Raw genomic sequence first — 19,740 nt, 5'->3', positions numbered from 1 at the left:
TTCAACAGTACTATGAATACCTTGGCCGGTGGTGATATATGTTAGCACAACATGGCATCTTGGTTAACAACATCTGACCTTACATGAATTACATATGACCTTACATAACTGTCACCAAAGGAGCTGCGGTGGCTCCACGCGATTGCCACTGCACTGACAACTGATTCACCTCTGCAGCTAGGGGTTCGGATCCCGCTCTCGGCTACCTGTGAATTGAGTTTGGTGGTCTCAGCCCCGCCACTGGTGGGTGTGCTATGCGAGGTTGGGTTGGGAGGACCCCCTCACACCCGCCATTGCCAACCGGGGCATGGAGAAAGGTGGCAGATTGCCTCTGGGGGAGGCCTCCCAACTCCTGCAGGCCGGCTCCTCTCTCTTTCGAGTTCACGCACAAAATACACTTTTTTAAAAAAAAACATAACTGTCAACAATAACTTACCTGGATGATATTTAGCCCGAAGACGTCTGACATTACCCATTTGGCGCCTCTTGAGGTCAGACCACTTCTTAACAATGGCCTTGTGGTCATGTTGGCCGCCAAAGTCAGCGATTAGGGCGCTGACCACAGCCCTTTTCTGTGGCTGCCGCCGCAGGTCATCGTATCCTGTTTCCAGGAACTTCTGCAAGATGAAGAACAAAGTATATTGTAATACTTCTGTTGACAGCCTTATGGATATATGACGTAAATGTATGCTATTCAACAATTGGAAGCATTCTCGCCTTATTAATCAATGACAGGGGTAACATGAAAGATTTTATATCCTGCCATTTCGGTCGCCACCTTTTTTGCATAAATATAGCAGCCATTATCATTTGCATAATTATGAATATATTATTAACAACACAGGATACACGTATAGGGGAGATATGCGTTGCTAACTCTTTTCCCTGTCAGGAGCCTAACGCCCCGGGGGGTCAGAGACGGGACCTTTTTCGGAGGACCACTGACGTATGTACCAGTCGCAGTTTTTTGTGATGTCACTCTTTAGGTGTGTGCACATTTTTCACTGCATCCGGGTGGAGTTTTTGGGTTGTGTTTTGCACGCCACAGGCTTTTCAACAGGAAAAAAACAGCTGGAGGCAGAATGGTTGCAAAACACTACGTGTTTGTTACTTAACTCTGGGTTTCAAGACCAGTCCACCTCCAGCTGTTGCAAAACTACTACTCCCATCAGCCACGGTCTGTCAGTGCATGCTAAGAATTTTACTTTTGCTGCATTTAGGGTGCCACAGTTTAGAGACCCGTGCATAAAGGCCTGAAAAATGGGGGCCTGCAGAACTTACAATACTAGAAGTGCCAGCATTCCCAGGCATGCTGGAAGTTGTAGTTCTGCAACATCTAAAGGGCAATATGTATTCGAACGTCCTTGGGCCTTGAGGACACTGAAGTCAGGACGTTCGCATACGTCCTATGTCCAAAAAAATTTTAAATTCATTATGCTAAATAACAAGGAAAAGTGCCTAAATACACATTTGCCAACCAGGGTGTCTGCAGCTGTCCAGGCATGCTGGGACTTGTAGTTTTGTAAAAGCAGGAGACACATTTTTGGTTAAATACTAATATCTGATCATATATACTAACTTTTAAACTAGACTTAAATGCAGTTGAAGATGATGAAATAACAGTGGTCAAAATACTTACACAAATCAGCAACTTTTCCTCAGACTTTGAGAAATTGCTTCCCACCATGTTGCTGTAATATTGGGAAACTGGCAAGGCTCCAGGAAATGGTCGCGTGTTGTTCGCGCAATTGCGCATGCGCGATCGAAAAATCGCAATCGCAATATGTATTTTGGTTAAAATATCATACATATTCGATTTCAGAGTGCTGCTACAGCAGTTTTCGAAATATCTGCAATAAATTTCGCATTCGCATGTTGCGATATTTCGATAAAATATCAGGAATATTCTGAGCCAATCAGAGCGCTCCTCCAGCATATCTCGAAATTGCGCAATAAATATCGCATTCGCATGTTGCGATATTTCGATAAAATATCAGGAATATTCTGAGCCAATCAGAGCGCTCCTCCAGCATATCTCGAAATTGCGCAATAAATATCGCATTCGCATGTTGCGATATTTCGATAAAATATCACGAATATTCTGAGCCAATCAGAGCGCTCCTCCAGCATATCTCGAAATTGCGCAATAAATATCGCATTCGCATGTTGCGATATTTCGATAAAATATCACGAATATTCTGAGCCAATCAGAGCGCTCCTCCAGCATATCTCGAAATTGCGCAATAAATATCGCATTCGCATGTTGCGATATTTCGATAAAATATCACGAATATTCTAAGCCAATCAGAGCGCTCCTACCGCAGTTATTAAAAAAATCGCAATTATTTTCGCATTCGCAATAGCGAAAAATCGCATTCAATTAATTTCGATAAAATATCACGAATATTCGAATTTAGCGAATATATCTCGAATATTCGAATATATATTCGAGATATATCGCGAAATCGAATATGGCATATTCTGCTCAACACTACCAGGGACATGAGCGCTTTAAAATTGTATTTTATTTTTCTTATTTATTTTCTTCTTATTATTTTTTTATATTGTCTTCATAAAAAAAAAAAGATAAAATCTGATCACTTTTATTGCTGTTCAAAAGAATGTACACCTCCCTTGTGACAGTAATAGGAGGTGAAAGGTCCTCTTTATGGAGGGATCTAAAAGACCCCAAATCCCTCCTCTGCACTTCAAAGTATTCAGATCGCCAAAAACGTTGATTTTGAATACTGTCTTTTTTTTTTAAGTTGGCACCATTGGCAGCCGAGTAAACCGGAAGTGACGTTGCTTTCCGGAATTGTAGATCGGAGACCTGATCGGAGCCGAATGTGGTTTTGTTCGGGTCTCAGCCTAGCTGGTGGATGCACCGGATGAGTGCTCGGGTCTCCCGGTGGGGCGAGAGGCCCGGGAAGAGCAGAGGAAGGTGGCGGGAGGGGGAAGGGGACGTCCGCTTCTGCTGCTTTAGGATAACAGCCGAGCGGCTTTTAGCTGAATCGGTTGTTATCCCTAAAGAACCAACCGCCCGCTCTAACAAACGGTAGAGATGTGTAAATCTCAGCACTGGATGGACAGAGATACAAATACTTTGGCAGGTAAAACAGCTCCCATGTATGTATCTCAGTTGTGTGTTTAACTGTTTTGCCGCGTACACACGATCGGATTTCCGATGGGATAAAATCCGATGGAATTTTCTGTTGGAAATTCCGATGAAGCTGACTTTCATCAGTCTTGCCTACACACTATGGGCCAGATTCACAAAGCTGATACGCCGTCGTATCTCTGTTTCTATCTATGCGGCTGATTCATAGAATCAGTTACGCATAGATAGGCAGAAGATCCGACAGGTGTAATAGTTTTACACCGTCGGATCTTAGGATGCAATACCGCGGCCGCCGCTGGGGGGAGTTTGCGTCGTAAACCAGCGTCGGATATGCAAATTAGCAGTTACGGCGATCCACGAAACTTTTTTTCCCGTCGTTACGTCGCCGAAAGTGTTAGTTTGCCGTCGCAAAGATAGGGCACCTTTTACAAAGTGTAAAATTAGTACACCATGTAAAAGTATACCCGTCTTTCCCGCGTCGCTTTTGAATTTTTTTTAAATGTTTTTTTTTTCCCGGCGCAAGTCTTTTTTTCACGTCACGATTCACAAAACGTTGGCGCGTCGTAATTTCACGCAAAGCACGTCGGGAAATTTGCGTCGGGAGCATGCGCAGTACGTCCGGCGCGGGAGCGCGCCTAATTTAAATGGTACCTGCCCCATTTGAATTGGCCCGCCTTGCGCCGGACGAATTTAGGATACACTGCCGCAAATTTCCAGGTAAGTGCTTTGTGGATCGGGCACTTAGACAGAAAATGTGCGGCGGTGTAGCCTAAATCGGTTACGTTACGCTGCGCCGCCTGGCTGTGAATCTGGCCCTATCAGACTAAATTCCGACCGTCCAAAACGCGGTGACGTAAAACACTACGACGAGCCGAGAAAAATGCATTGACTTGATTCTGAGCATGCGTGGGATTTTTCTCCGATGGAATTCCACACAGACGATCGGAATTTCCTATCGTTCTTTTTTTTCCCGAAAAATTTAAAACTTGTTCTATTTTTTTTACACCGATGGAAAAAAGTCCGATGGGGCCCACACACGATCGTTTTTTCCGATGAAAAAAGTCCATTGGACTTTTTTCATCGGAAAAACGATGGTGTGTACACGGCATAAGTCTGGAGTTCCGCTTTCATGTCATTAGAAAAGTAGACCAAATGTATATTTTTTCTCCTTTTTTTTCCCATATATCCCGGTATTATGTAATGGGCCGCCATGTCCCTCCATTTCTCTCTCTGGATCTCCCGGATGATCTGCGGTAGATACTCCTCCGAATTCTCCCGGATCTGGAAAATATAAACATAGAGGATAATGTACTCCATGCAGTATCTATGACATTGATTACACTATTAACAGAAGTCTGAGAATTTTTTTTTTTAACCACTTGCCGACCGCTGCACGACTATTTACCATTTACTATTTACGTCGGCAGAATGGCACGGCTGCGCCAAGGGACGTACCTGTACGTCCCCTTTAACCACTTGCCGACTGCCTAACATACATTTACATTGGCAGAATGGCATGGGCAGGCAAAGCAACGTACCTGTGATACTGCCGCCTAGCGGGCGCGTGCACGCCCGCCGTGAGCTCCGTGCCCGCAGGACCGCGGACTCGATGTCCACCGGTGTACCGCGATCGTGTCACGGAGCGGTAGAATGGGAAGATGCCTATATAAACAAGGTATTTCCCTGTTCTGCCTAGTGACAGATGAGTGATCTACTGCTCTCTGTCATCGGAAGCAGTGATCAATGTTGTGTCACTTGTAGCCACGCCCCCACACATTTAGAATCACTCCCTAGGACACACCTAACCCCTTGATTGCCCCTAGTGGTTAACCCCTTCCCTGCCAGTGTAATTTTTACAGTAATCAGTGCATTTTTATAGCACGGATCGCTGTATAAATGACAATGGTCCCAAAACTGTGTCAAAAGTGTCCGCTGTGTCCGCCATAATGTCGCAGTCAATAAATATATAAAATTGATAAATGATAAAAATCACAGATCGTTGCCATTACAAATAAAAAAATAATAATCATAAAAATGACATAAATCTTTCCCCTATTTTGTAGACACTATGGGCTAGATTCAGGTATGAGATACGACGGCGTATTTCCGGACAAGCCGTTGTATCTCTGAGTTGCGGCGTCGTATCTATGCGCCTGATTCTTAGAATCAGTTACGCATAGATTTGACTAAGATCCGACCGGCGTCTCTTACGCCGTCGTATCTTAGTTGCAATTTTACGCTGGCCGCTAGGTGGCGCTTCCGTCGATTTACGTGAGGAATATGCTAATTAGGTAGATACGCCGATTCACAAACGTACGTACGCCCGGCACATTTTTTGACGTCGTTTACGTTAGGCTTTTTCCGGCGTAAGGTTGCTCCTGCTATATGAGGCGTACGCAATGTTAAGTATGGACGTCGTTCCCGCGTCAAATTTTGAAATTTTTACGTCGTTTGCGTAAGTCGTTCGCGAATAGGGCTGTACGTAAGTTACGTTCATGTCTAAAGCATTGACGATTTGCGGCGGAATTTCGAGCATGCGCACTGGGATTCTTTTACGAACGTCAAAAAACTTCAAATACGAGGGGTCACACTAAATTTAGGTAAAACACACCCACATCATCCAAATTTGAATTAGGCGTGCTTACGCCGAAGCACATACGTTACGCCGCCGTAACTTAGGGCGCAAGTTCTTTCTGAATACGTAACTTGCGCCCTAATTTACGGCGGCGGAACGTATCGGAGATACGTTACGCCCGCACAACATTACGCAGGGCTATCTGAATCTAGCTCAATAACTTTTGCGCAAACCAATCAATAAACGCTTACTGCGATATATTTTTTTACCAAAAATATGTAGAAGAATACGTATCGGCCTAAACTGAGGAAAAAAGTAGTTTTTTTGAAAAACAAATTGGGATATTTATTATAGCAAAAAGTAAAAGATAGTGGGACTTTTTTTTTCAAAATTGTCGCTGTTCTTTTGTTTATAGCACAAAATCCGCAGAGGTGATCAAATACCACCAAAAGAAAGCTCTATTTGTGGGGGAAAAAAGGACGCCAATTTTGTTTGTGTACCACATCGCACGACCGCGCAATTGTCAGTTAAAGCGTCGCAGTGCCGAACGGCAAAAAGGGCTCTGGTCAAGAAGGGGGTAAATTCTTCCGGGGCTGAAACGGTTAAATACCCTGATACCATGGTAACACCCAATACTGAGTGGAAACGTTGGCTGTGTCCGATGATAGTTACCCTGACCAATTACTTTTAAGCATTCCTGTTATTTACTTTTATTTTGACACACAGATGAGTTCTGTGGATCACAGCGCCACTCTCTAATACAAATACCTCGTTATGGATGGATGTCTGGATGACATCACTTCTGATCTTCCCTCCGCTGACTTGTGATATGACATCATACAGTCCGCTCCACTCGCTGCTGACGTCATCGCCCTCTGATCTGGCAGTGCGGAACTTTATTTGTCCTGAGTGAGAACTGAAGAACAATAGAAGGGGGAGCGTGAACAATAGAAGGGGGAGCGTGAAAAAAGGAACACACATAAATGGTATATGATAATAATAATAGATTAGTATAAAATACATTTATGTAACACAATAGAAATCATTATTCTAGGATTATCTTCTTAAAGTGAAGCAGTCAGGCAATGGACATTCAACTATCTGCATATTCTTTACATGCAATAAATACGCTTTTAAAACAACTCCTAACTGACCTCTGTAGCTGCAGGAACTATGGAGCAATTCATCCTTAAAGATCACAGCAGAAGCAAATCAATGAAGTGATTAAAGTCCTTCTTGCTGCAGCTTAGCTATGCTTTTCCCTACAAGCAGTGACTCAGCAGCTCATCTCAACATGATACCTTTCCACAGCAGTGACTCAGGATTTCAGCTCCCCCCGCTCAGGAGTAAATCAGCAGCTCATCTCAACCTGAATCCCCTTCCTAGCATTGACTCAGCAGCTCAGCTCCCCATGCTTCCTCCTCACAGCAGCTCCACTCTACCTGTTCTATCCTCCAGGCAGTGAGGGCAGGGACGGCAGCCTCTCAATTCCCCCCCTATGGTCAGTCGGGGCCCTGCACTTACTTCAACTTGCTAGCAGCATGGCAGATGAGCGGCAGCCATTTCTCTCTGGGCTGCAGGCTGCTTGTTTGCTGCTCGGTTCCCCTGCATGCGCCTTCTTTATTCTCTCCTCTGTGTGCCGCCTGCTGGCCTCTTAAAGCCTCTGGCTCTAATCAAGTGCTTCAAAAAAAACACCCTCCCCATTGGAATCCATGCATCTGGCACCCCTGCATGTAGATAAGGAGGCCGACATTAATGGATAAGTGGGGGCCATGCACATCCAACTGGACGGGCCGCAACTTGACTCCATGTGCTTCCCTCTCCAAAATGTGACTGAGAAGCTCAGCTCAACTCAATTCCTCTTTCTAGCAGTAACTCAGCAGCTCAAATCCCCATAGTCCCAGCTGTGGCTCTGCAGCTTGGCTTCCACTACTCCCCCCTCCTTAGGCTTCGTGTATACTGGCCTACAATTACTAAGCAGCTCAACTCATTCTGTACCTTCCTCCCAGCATTGGCTCAGTGTAGTTCCCTTTGCACCCCCCTCACAGCAATGAGAAGCTCAGTGCCATCTGTTCTTTATTCTAGCAGTGACTCAGCAGCTCAGCTCCCCGCTCCTCAGCACATCAATGACTCAGCAGCTCAACCCCCCTCCCAACACTGACTCAGCAGCTCAGCTCTGCCTACTCTTCCCTCCCAACACTGATTCAGCAGCTCAGCTCCCCGCTCCTCAACACAGCAATGACTCAGCAGCTCAGCTCCCCGCTCCTCAGCACAGCAGTGACTCAGCAGCTCAGGTCCCCACTCGTCAACACATCAATGACTCAGCAGCTCAACCCCCCTCCCAACACTGACTCAGCGGATCAGCTCTTCCTACTCTTCCCCTCACAACAGGTATTGTTCTGCACAGCACTGAGCACCGCTGCCAGCCTGCCTCCCCTGTGTATCCATCACTCTCAAAGCCATCATGGGGCCCCCAATTTTGGGGCAGCGTGGGCTCAAGGACCAGCTGCTTTGGGGAAAGTGCAGGGGCCCCCCATGCAACTGGGGCCCCTGGGCAGTGCCCAGGTGTGCCCTCTCATTAAGACAGCCCTGATTGGGGTAGGCAGGCATTTTCTTCCTGGGCCATTGCTTTTAATATATGTTGAAATAGTGGCCCTGAGTGGAGATAATTCATAATCGAGACATTAAAAGATAAGTTCACCTTTGTAAATAAAAATAATAAATGCACATCTTTTTGCAGGTAAAAACAAAATGTTCATTTATTATTATTATTCTTTTATTAGGAGCTTGTAAAGCATTGCACTCACGGTCAGCAGAACAGACTTCTGCAGACCATCAGTGTAGCTGTCTGCCCGTACCTCATACAGGCAGGCAGTGACTGAATAACAAGAAGAATCATTGAACTACCTAAACCGCTCATCAGCACCCTGGTAGTTCATTGAGAGCCATCAGCCACTAGGGCTAATGGTAGTTGTAGTTCTCCCATTCACAGAATTCCTGTTCAGAACATCTGGCAGAGGGAAGTCTTCCAGCACCGACTTCCTTTGCCGCTCTGACATGTCATGTGACCAAATGTTGAGAGATGCAATATAAGGTGATGCTGAAAAATCTTGAAATTTGTGTACTAATAAAGTGCAGGAACACTCCACTTTCCCCATGCTCACCCAACACTGCAGCACCATGGCACACTTGCATAGAACAGTTTCTTTAGCCCACAGAAATGTACCCCTACCCCTACCATGGAGGGCCAGTTGGTTGAGTCTTTCTCCCTGGGCCAAAGGTTTGCAGCCCTTCTCTGTTCCTAGAGGGCATGTATGATCAAATGTATTCTTTTCCTGGGTCTGTGTATGACTCCTAGGGAAAGGGGGACCAATCACAGTAGTGAGTTGGCAAATGGTTTCAGTTTAACAAACTTAATGAACTTGGGTATGTGCGTGTTTAGCAGTTGTTAGGTCTTCATCATATCTTGGCAAGGGTTCAATTTAATAAACTAAAAGAGAAAAACCATGTTCCTCACCTCATCTGAAGCACAATGGTCTCAGACGATGAGTTCTTTCCGGGGTAATATTCTGTGGATACTGTTGTACCATCATCCTTTATAGATATAATGTTTACTCCTCGACCCTCGATTAGGTCACCCTTAGTTAGGACATTGAGTTCCAGGTCAAGATTTTGGTCCTTGTCCATCAGAATTTTGGTTAAATGTGACTCGGCTTCCTCTGGCTTTATTTGGGTGTCTTGCTCTCCATTCCTGTTCGTTTGTTCCACATTCATTTTTTGGTTGATATGAAAATATGTCTGTGGTATGTTTTCAAACAATTCCACTGCTTTTTCTTTTATTTTTGTCACCTTTTTTTTCACATAAGGGATTTCCCATGTAGTTTGTACGAGAGATGAGACTTGGTCAACCAGTAGATCAATAAAAGTTCTGGATACATCCTCTGATACTATATCCTGCATTTCTTCTTTAAATTTGAGAACCTCTTTGAACTCGCTACGTGCGTCTTTCACACTAGAGGAACCTTCAGACATATCAGAGACGATATAAGGGATTAATTTTTCATTGATTATAGGCTGAATGGGAACAGATTTTACAAAATCTGCAATTTCTAGTCCCAGATCTGTAATGCATTTACACAGCTTAACTTTTTCCAGAATTGACGAGGAAACATGAGTTTCTAGTTTTTGTATAATAAAATTAGAAGTGGTATCCAAGTGTGATCGAATCTCATTGTAGGTCTCATGATGACTGAAGATGTCTTCTACGGCTGACTGAACCAGTTTTTTCATTGAATTTTTAATTAATTCTTTGTTTTTTTGGGGTATCACATAATCTATAGATTGCCCCTTTGCAGTCTCTGGAACAGCTTGAGTTACAATGAAGTTGATGAGACCCTCCTCCAGATCTTTATTGTTCTTCACAGTGGTGTGTATTGTCTTTGAAATGCATTCCTCCAAAATCTTTTTAAGCGCTTCTTTAAAACCTGCGTCAATTGCTTTCGATACTCCCTGCTTGACCAGTTCCATGCCAGCATATTTTGCACCCTCAAGCATGGCTTTCTTTGCAGCTGAGTTGGTGGCGAGCCCCTTGAAGGATTTAACGATTGCATCCTTCGTTGCTGAAGATGTTATTGATTTCAGACCAGAAGTGGCTGATGAAAAAAATATCTTTCCTGATTGAATTGCATCTTTAGCTAGTGAGCTGAATGTCCGTGCCCCATTGAGAAGGTCTTTGGTGATGCTGAACATTGCTTTAGCGCCTTCAAAAATTAGTTTGTACCCTGCTGTCAAGAGAGACACTCCGATACTTATGGCTTTTGATATTGCCCATTGTGCCCAATCAAAAGTACCCTTGATCATACCTTCTATGCCGGAGACCATGTCGCTGACACCTTCAGAGATAAGACCTAATCCAAACTGACTTGCTGCTCCACATGTTAGTCCACAAATCAATATCCCAGCCAGAATTTGTAATGCTCCAAGAAAAAAACAAATGAGGGCATCAAAGCAGAACTTTGGCTTTTCTTTCACCTCATAGACAAAGGAAAGTCCATAATCATAGAGAAGGTACATCTCATCTTGCTCTACTTTACTGCTGTTCTCGGTTGTAGAGAGTGTGAACACACTGGTCAACTCCGTTTCTGCATCTTTATTTCTGCTGTCCAAATCCTCCAACGTTTTTACTGAATTTTCAATATAATTTTTCCAGGAATCCAGCAATTGCATCTTTCTTTGTTTCTGCAAGTCAAAATTTGATTCATGACTGTGTTGTTCAAATCTTGAGCATTGTGACAAGTCTCCAAAGACATTAATATTGCCAATTTCAGAGGTATAAATGTCCAGAGCTGCTTCGGCTTCTCTCAGTAACGTAATAGCATTTTGTTTATAGTCATCCTTTGCCAGGTTAATAGTGATGAAGACACGATTGTAAAGGGAGATTGCCTGGTACATATTGTCAGCTTTTTCCATTTTATCCCAACAAGATAAGGCACCATAATCATTTTTCTTGTGTTTGGTGTGTAAGCATGTCCGATCCACAGCGGCCTTAACATAGTCATAAAAATTTTCACTTCTTCCTTGTAGAAGGTTCTCAGACTTGGCCTCCAGAATTAAGCTAAGATTATCTTTTAATGGCCCTAAGTCCTTGTGGTCATTGATGTCATCTTCATGAGTGGTGAGCCATAAAGCCCAGGTCTCTTTTAAGGAGTTTAGGGCCGGATGGTAATCCATTTTTGAGGTTTCCTTTACGCTTTGTTGACTAATGTTAGATTCCTGTTTCTCCTCCTCTGAATAATGACTGTCAAACTTCTTCAGGTGTTGACAGAACAAAGTAAAGAGCTCATGGCGTATGTTGACCTCCGCAAGCTCATCATTTTCCATGTTTGCAATACGTCCTTTTTCATAATTCTCCCTCAGTTTCCTCATCTCCTCCACAGTTTGTCCCTGATATGAAGCAGCCAGATCATTCTGATTTAACACCATCTGCACTATTCCTGGATTTCCTTTACGTGATGTACGTCCAAATATTTGTTTTTCTACTCGTCTGTTGCTTGGAAAATGAGTGAGAATGACAATTAGACCTCCGCTTTCGTTCACTTCTTCTGTAACTTTAAAATCTGTTCCTCGACCACCAAGGTTTGTCGCCAAAATGACTTCACCTGACTGGAATTTTTTTGCTTCTACATTGTGTTTGTCACTTCTGGTATACATAGTGATTTTCCCTGGGTTGGATATTGCCCTAAGATTGATCAACTGGCGTTGAACTTCCTCAGCAGTTTTTACATCCTCACAAACCACCAAAACACACTGTCCTTTGGTCCCACATCTTGGACTTGTTTGTTTCTCCACCAACATACAGATTTCCCTAATCCAGGCTTCCCGACCTCCAAACACTTGCAGAACTGGTAATTCCAACCTCTTAGTGTAACGATGAGTGGGCATAGGGTAGCAATATGTATTGTAATGCTTCTTCAGAAAGGTAAAATCAACTTCATCCCCTAGAGTGCCTGACACCCCGTATATTCCAGAGCCAGAGAGGTATCTTTGAAAGAAATGAAAGTTGGACATGAAGTTGGTGACACAAGATATTTGAGATAAGGCTAGTCGGTGTTTTAGTTCCAGAAATTGTTGCAGACCATCTCCCCAGCGCTTGTTTTTCTCCAACACGCCTGTGGATTTAAAGTCAATTGGGATGATGCTGTGATGCTCGGGTGAACTTGATTTGTCTCTGCTGTCTATAGTATATTCTCTACCCTTTTCCATCATGATGGCCTGAAGGGCATTCTCCACAAAGACTGGAAGTCTATTCTTGGTGTACACTTTCAGGTGTTTAGGGATTAGAATGACGCCTTCATTTTCTTTATCAGTGATGTCTTCTGGTCTGTAGTCATCAGAGTATTTAATTTTCAGAGATAATTCTTCAACTGTGGCATTCACCAACTGTTTTATTGTCATCAGCACGCATGATTGTCCTTGTGGGAGGAGGAGGACACTGATTGGCTCTCCGGAATCACAGCTGGTTTCAATAAAAGAAGCTTTGTCATCCTTTAGTTCATAAAACTTAAACTGGACGGAATCTTCCAAAACTTTGCCAAAGATTTTCAGCAGATCTTTCTCTTGCTGTGGTCCAAATTTTACTATCAGCTTTTCTAGCTCTGTCTGTTGTAGGTCACTTGTTTCAGAAGATGTCTGAACTTTAACCTCCTTTAGCTCTTCTTCACTGAGGAGACCGAGCTGCACCCCAAATTCTAGGATATGTATAGAACTGAAATGCTCAGTTGTTTCCTGTCCAAAAACAGCATCTGTGGCAAGCTTGTGAAAATATTGTATTCCTGGAGTCCAATACACCTCACCTGATTCCGCCATGATTCTTTGACACTTATGAAGTTTTGCCCAAATTGCGGTCAGTAGCTGGTCCAAGTGTCTCATCCCCGAAGCATCATGGGAAAGAAAAGTAATTTGCACTCCATTGTCCAAGGTCATATAATCCACCTCATCTATGATGGCGACATCAAACTTGCGTTTATTGCGGGTCTTTTGTCTTTCAAATTCCTGTCTCAGAATGTCCGCAGCAAAGTCTTCCACCGTTCCATATACAATGTGTGAATTATAGGCCTTACAAATGGCTGCAGTTGGGTCTTTGGAATCAGCGGATACATCTACATGGACTGGAGGAATAACACTGCAGGTTATATCAAACTTTTCATATAGTTTACTCCATTCTTCTGCATCTCGACGAGCCAGGACTGGAGAACTGGTGATAATATCTACTGTTTTTCCTCTTATTGCCTGTATCAAGGCAAACAATGCCACAATACAGGATTTCCCCTCTCCGGTACCAATTTCCAACAGACAACCTTTAACATCCTGAGAATTGGAAAGGAGCAGACTTAGGACAGAAGCAAACTGAGTGGCTCGAGGAAAATATCCCCCCACAATCTTTGTATGGTCTTCAGAAATAACACTTGTAGTGTCTTCAACTGCTACTGATAATATAATCAAAATTTTCACCATAACTTCCACACTGGGATTGGTCAGATCAAAATCTCTTATCATTGGGATTGCTTCTTCTTTCATATTGGCATCAAGATCTTTCTGTGCATACTTGGGAAGATCAGGCATCAGTTTTTCTAAGACATTTTTAAGAAAATTTAGGACATTTTCTGGATGGTTCAGCTGTCCCATTTCTTGTATTAGTGTCTTCACATCTTTATCAGTTTCCATCTCTGTGTTCAGATATTGCAGGGCCTTCTTTTTCTGTAGAACATCAATTGGCATATCCAGTCCAAGCTGGACGGTCTTTACTTGATGGAGAATTGTTTCTATGTTCTCCTGGGAAGCTCCAGCTTTGCAAGCCTCTATGTAAAATGTTAATGCCTTAACCGGATTCCAAATTCCATTGAACAGGATTAGAGACAGTTGCTCCTTACAGACATCTGAAAACTCTTGGATCATGTTCAGGACAATGTTCCCAGCTGTGGTCTTACTGTCTTGGTATAATCTTTCCACAATATGGAGCAGAAATACCGTCTTCTCTTCCATAGGTGTTTCTCCAGATGAGATAAGAGTGTCTTCCGTTGTAGCATCGGTCATGGTGACCTCTATCAGGGCTTTCAGAAGTCTAACTTGTTCTGTTAGAGACAGATTCTCATAATGAAACACACAATCCAAATTATGGAAGGCTTGAAGAGGTAAATACTTTTTTAGAGCATAAACTTGTATCATTTTATATTGCAGTGTATTGATCCTCTCAGCTAAACTTTTGTTTTGCATTAATCCATCTTCCAGGATTCCATGCTCAGTCAAGAGTTTGCTGAATGTCTCTTCTACATCTTTAACCTTTGTGAGAGAAAAGTAAAATAAACAGTTTTAGGCAAGATTTTCACATATTTTCTGTTTGAGCCATATTACTTAACGGAAAGTATTTTTTATGAACATTTAACACATTTACTGTATATTGAGTGTACTCACAAGGCTGACAGAGACCAGTGTACAAATAAGACCAATAAGTCTTAATGTAACTAAATCATCAGGATCAGATGGCTTACACCCGAAGGTTCTTAAAGAACTTAGCCATGTGATAGCCAGATCGTTATTCTTAATTTTTAAAGGTAGCTTACTGACAGTAATGTACCAGCTGATTGGTGAAAAGCAAATGTGGTACCAATTATCAAAAAAGGGGCTAAGATAGATTTGTGGAAACTACAGACCAGTGAGCCTAATATCAATAGTATGTAAACTATTGTAAATGAATGAGAAGGGACCGTATCCAAGAATTTCTGATGAAAAAACAAGGGGTCTTCAAAAAGTTTATGCACTTTTTATATTTAATAGAGTTTAAAAAAGTCCAGACACTTCTTGAAGAACCCACGTAATGTTATTTGCAGTAACCAACCTGTTAACATTCTATGAGGAGGTGAGCTGCCATTTGGATAGAGATACCTGGGTTTCACTAAGGCAATTGATACAGTACCCCTTAAATTTGTTATTTAAAAATGAATGTCTTTTGGCTCTGATAAGATTGTATGTACCCGGATAGAAATTTGGTTGCAGGAATGTGTCCAGAGGGTGGTGATTAATGGTATAGTTTCTGAATGGTCTGGAGTTGTGAGTGGTGTGCCCAGGGCTCTGTCCTGGGAACAATTCTGTTGAACTTGTTTATAAACGATATAGTGGTTGGTATAAATATTTCAATCTCAGTGTTTGTTAATGATACAAACCTAAGCAAAGCAAAAACTTCACAACAGGATATAAAAAAAATTACAAGTGGACCTTGATAAAATAGAGGGGCGGGCAGCTAATTGGCAGATGAGGTTTAATGTAGAAAAATGTAAATAATGCACTTGGGAGCTAAAAATATGAATGCAAATTACATGCTAGGGGGAGAACCTCTGGGGGAATCCAGCATGGAGAAAGATCTGGGTTGTTACGACCTGCAGTGGTCTGCGGCCTTCTTTCCATCTCCCAATCGCCAAGCATAAGTGATTATCGCTACCATAGGAGGTAGAGGGATAGTGGAGATGAATGCAGTTTCCAGGATGATTCTTCCCAATGGTTAGAATATTCCCCCAAACATGAGCCAAGACTTCATGAAGGGTGTACCAGGCATAGACAATCTTTATTGACAAGGCAGGCTCTTATATACACCAAAAAGAATACTTGCAGTAATCAGATGGACAATTACACACTGCACCCACAACATCATACAATGGGTACTAACAAGCCTCCAATACACATCCTTTAGGAGACAGACATTTACCCAGACAAGGTGACTCCGAGATAAGCTCTTCTCAACTGCTATACAATACACATTTATCATCAATAGAAATTCACACAATACAGTGTCAATTAGCATCACACAATGAAAGGTTCTTGAGAGCCAGAATAGCAAGTAGATTATGCGCAAAAAAAGTTTATCAGAGCATTGTTATAGAAGGCAGCATAGTCAATCTGTAAGGTTGAAATCAGTAAAAAATTCCAGCTGTTTGGGGTAGTGGTGGGGAATGTGCGGATATATTAGGATGGGAGTATGCACACAGGGCTGCCGTCAATAAGGAACAGAAACCATGTTCCAATCTAGCAAGCAAACAAGGAGAGAGGCGCCTCTGGGTGCATTACTTAAAACAGTTTTTAAAAAATGAATTTAAATTAAAATTAAAAAAACCACAAGTAAAAAAGAAGCCACTCACATTTTGGTGGTCAATCGAAAAACGTGTGGAGTCAATTTTCCAGGAGGGTAAGTAGGTATCGTCTGGCGGTGTCTTTTCCCTTTTGTCCCGGGTACAGCGCTCTGGGATGCAGGGGATCTGTCCTTCTGCCGCTGGTGGAATCAGTGTTTTTCGGCGGTGGGCAGGGGAATTCCTCTGCTGGCGCTGTGAGCCGTGTGTGCCGATGGACGAGCAGGGATGACGTCACCAGGAAAGCTGGTGACGTCATCCCTGCTCGTCCATCGGCACACACCAGCGGCAGAAGGACAGATCCCCTGCATCCCAGAGCGCTGTACCCGGGACAAAAGGGAAAAGACACCGCCAGACGATACCTACTTACCCTCCTGGAAAATTGACTCCACACGTTTTTCGATTGACCACCAAAATGTGAGTGGCTTCTTTTTTACTTGTGGTTTTTTTAATTTTAATTTAAATTCATTTTTTAAAAACTGTTTTAAGTAATGCACCCAGAGGCGCCTCTCTTCTTGAGAGCCAGACTAAGGTTCATTTACATGACTGTAGCAGATGACATTACCACAGCAAGCTTTTATAGTACACCCGCCCTCTCTCTGCCTGGGAGATATTGAGATCAGTTAAGGAATAAACCAATTATCTCCAGGTAGAGAGCACGTAATTTTCCCAAAAGTTGAAACACACCTTTCCACACAAGGTATCCCTACAAATACATATCCCCTGATAGCCCCGATCTGGGGGACCAACATATCCAAATTTCACCCAGATCGGTCCAGGGGTTCTTAAAAAAAAATAAACCTATGAGAAAATACAGAATAAAGTCTATTTTCTTCACATGGGGTTCCTAGTACATGACAAACTCAGCAACAACATGCATAGCCAAGCTGCAGCACGCAAGGCCAGCAGACTATTAGCATACATTCAAAAGGGGATTTATTCAAGAGATGAGACTATAATTCTACCACTTTACAAGACCCTGGTTCAGCCACACCTTGAGTATGCCACCCATTTCTGGTCACTGGTTCTCAGGAAGGATGTGCTTAAAATGTAGAGAGTCCAGAGAAGGGAAACAAAGCTAATAAGGGGACTGAAGGACCTCAGTTATGAGGAATGACTACAACGGTTCTCTCCTTGTTGGACACCAAGCAAGGGTCACATGAGAAGCCTACCCTGAGGTGGGTTCTTGTGGGCTAGGCTAGGCACTTGTAACAGGATCACTCTGCTCTACACATGGGGTACTTTTACTCTTGTACTGTTTTTACCAATGCCCTGGGACAAGACTGAGGCTGCTGTGGGGGAATACTGGACCTTAAGTCAAGCCTGAGCTCCTTTGGCTGGACTTCTCCTATGAGTCACAGGAGTGCAATTTGTTTTGCACTCTTGTGACCCATTTCAGCAGAGATCTGAAGTCCGCTCTCTTCTCATGTCACACAGATCAGACTAATCTGTGGAGCGTGTATATCTTTTATGTATCGCGTGGATCTGCTGATGGTTCATTGGTTGAGAGTCACTGCTTAAGGTCCGTGCTTGTGTTTGCTGGTTCCTGGAGAAAGCTGATTGATTACAGGCATTCTTTGATCCTCTGTTATGGGGGATCGTGGCAAGCTGGTAAGAAGTAATTTCTGCGGATTGGCGGTGGATTCAACACGGTTGCTTTTGGATACGTCATATGGACTTTCTTTCACAGAGCACTGGTGTTCAGGTTGATTTTTCAAAATATACACCAATTATTAATTTTCATGGACACATTTTTGGTTTCTAGAATTGAGGACTTTTTTTCAATAACATTTTTTATGAATTTATCACAATTTTCATATATGGGATATTTGTTTTATCAATGGTGATTTAACTGTTAGTTTACCACTCATTTATTTATTTCAACTTAATATTGAATGGTCACAGGGTAAGCGCGATTTATTTTTTCTTCCACAGCTTTTCTCTTGTAGATATGTTACATGGTAATCGCAGCTCCCAATTGAATAACTGTGAAACGGCTTTTCAGTTATTTGTTTAGTTTTTTGGCGCAGTTTCTTCTTTCTTTTTTCTAGAAGTTAAGAAATGGCTGCAATGTTTGGGTCTAAAATATTCCATGCTGTATCCCGCTCGCCTTTGGGTGGTCCATTATCGGCGTGTGCAATTCTTTGAGCCGCCTCAAGTGGCACTGGACTGGTTGAAATGTTGTTTTGTTGCCTGCTTTGTCTAGTGCCTTTGCCTGTGCTGTTTTAATAATAAAAAAAAAAATTGGGCCAGATTCAGGTACATTGTCGTATCTTTGTGCCGGCGTAGCGCATCTCATATGCGCTACGCCGACGTAACATTGAGAGGCAAGCTGAGTATTCACAAAGCACTTGCTCCCATATTTACACCAGCGTAACGTAAGCCCGCCTAATTCAAAGTAGGCAGGTAGTGGGCGTGTTGTATTAAAATGAATCGTGACCCCATGTAAATGCATGGCCGTACGAACGCCCAGCCCCATTCACATACGACTTACGTAAACGATGTAAAATACGACGGCCGTTCCGACGTTTCCGACGTCCATACCTTAACATGACTTACCCCTGCTTTTTAAGGGGTAAACTTACGCCGGACGTACGCCTCACGTAAACGGCGTAGATTCCTGCGACGGGCGTAAGTATGTACGTAAATCGGCCTATCTAGCTCATTTACATATTCGACGAGTAAATCAATGGAATCGCCCCTAGCGGCCAGCGTAAATATGCACCCAAGATATGACGGCGTAGGAGACTTACGTCGGTCGTAGGAAGCCAAAATTCAGGCGTATCTTGTACTGTGAATACGGCGCATAGATACGACAGTGCATCCTAGAACTTATGCTGCGTATCAACAGATACGTCAGCGTAAGTTCTCTCTGAATCTGGCCCATTATGTTTAGGTAGGCCAAATGGCGTTTAATTGGATATTTTTGCAAGGTCTGTATTTTAATTTTTTGTCCCCTTATCGTTTGGCCGATGCCTATTTTAGTTTTTATTTGCTGCCACAGACTGGGACATATGTATTGTCACAACCAGGTTGGTTGGTATATTTATTGATTATATGTAATCATGGTTAATCAGTTTATTTGTGTTTTCTCATGGAATGTTAGGGGCTTGAATAATGCCCTGAAAAGGCAATCAGTTTTTTTATTAAATTTCATCGTTTCTTCCCTCTTTGGTCTGTCGGAGATGCATGCCACTTGCAACACTACCAGATTTTTGCAATTTCGCCTATCGTTTGGTTCATACCTCCCATTCAAGGGGAGGTGTCTATTTTAGTCTATACAAGCTTGTCATTCTTTTGGAGTAGTGCTTTGGTGGACGAAAATGGCAAATACTGTATGTCTTTCTACAGTGTAAATTGTATGATCTGAT

At 42.9% G+C, this 19,740-nt stretch overlaps 1 protein-coding gene across 1 annotated transcript in view; it reads right to left on the bottom strand.

The window, feature by feature from the left end:
• Positions 1-4,162: 4,162 nt before the first annotated feature.
• Positions 4,163-19,740, bottom strand: part of LOC120945815 — a 38,267-nt gene continuing 22,689 nt past the window's right edge. The window contains exons 4-6 of the mRNA XM_040360253.1: positions 9,211-14,531; positions 6,462-6,609; positions 4,163-4,399 (exon numbers count right to left, since the gene is read on the bottom strand). Of these exons, the coding sequence (XP_040216187.1) occupies positions 4,196-4,399; positions 6,462-6,609; positions 9,211-14,531 (5,673 nt within the window). The 3' untranslated portion in view covers positions 4,163-4,195. The remainder of the gene's footprint in view (positions 4,400-6,461; positions 6,610-9,210; positions 14,532-19,740) is intronic.

Source organism: Rana temporaria, chromosome 1 (assembly GCF_905171775.1).
Source record: "Rana temporaria chromosome 1, aRanTem1.1, whole genome shotgun sequence".
Taxonomy (NCBI): Eukaryota; Metazoa; Chordata; class Amphibia; order Anura; family Ranidae; genus Rana; species Rana temporaria.
Note: the sequence above shows the minus strand (reverse complement) of the source record. Positions and strands in the feature narration are given on the sequence as shown.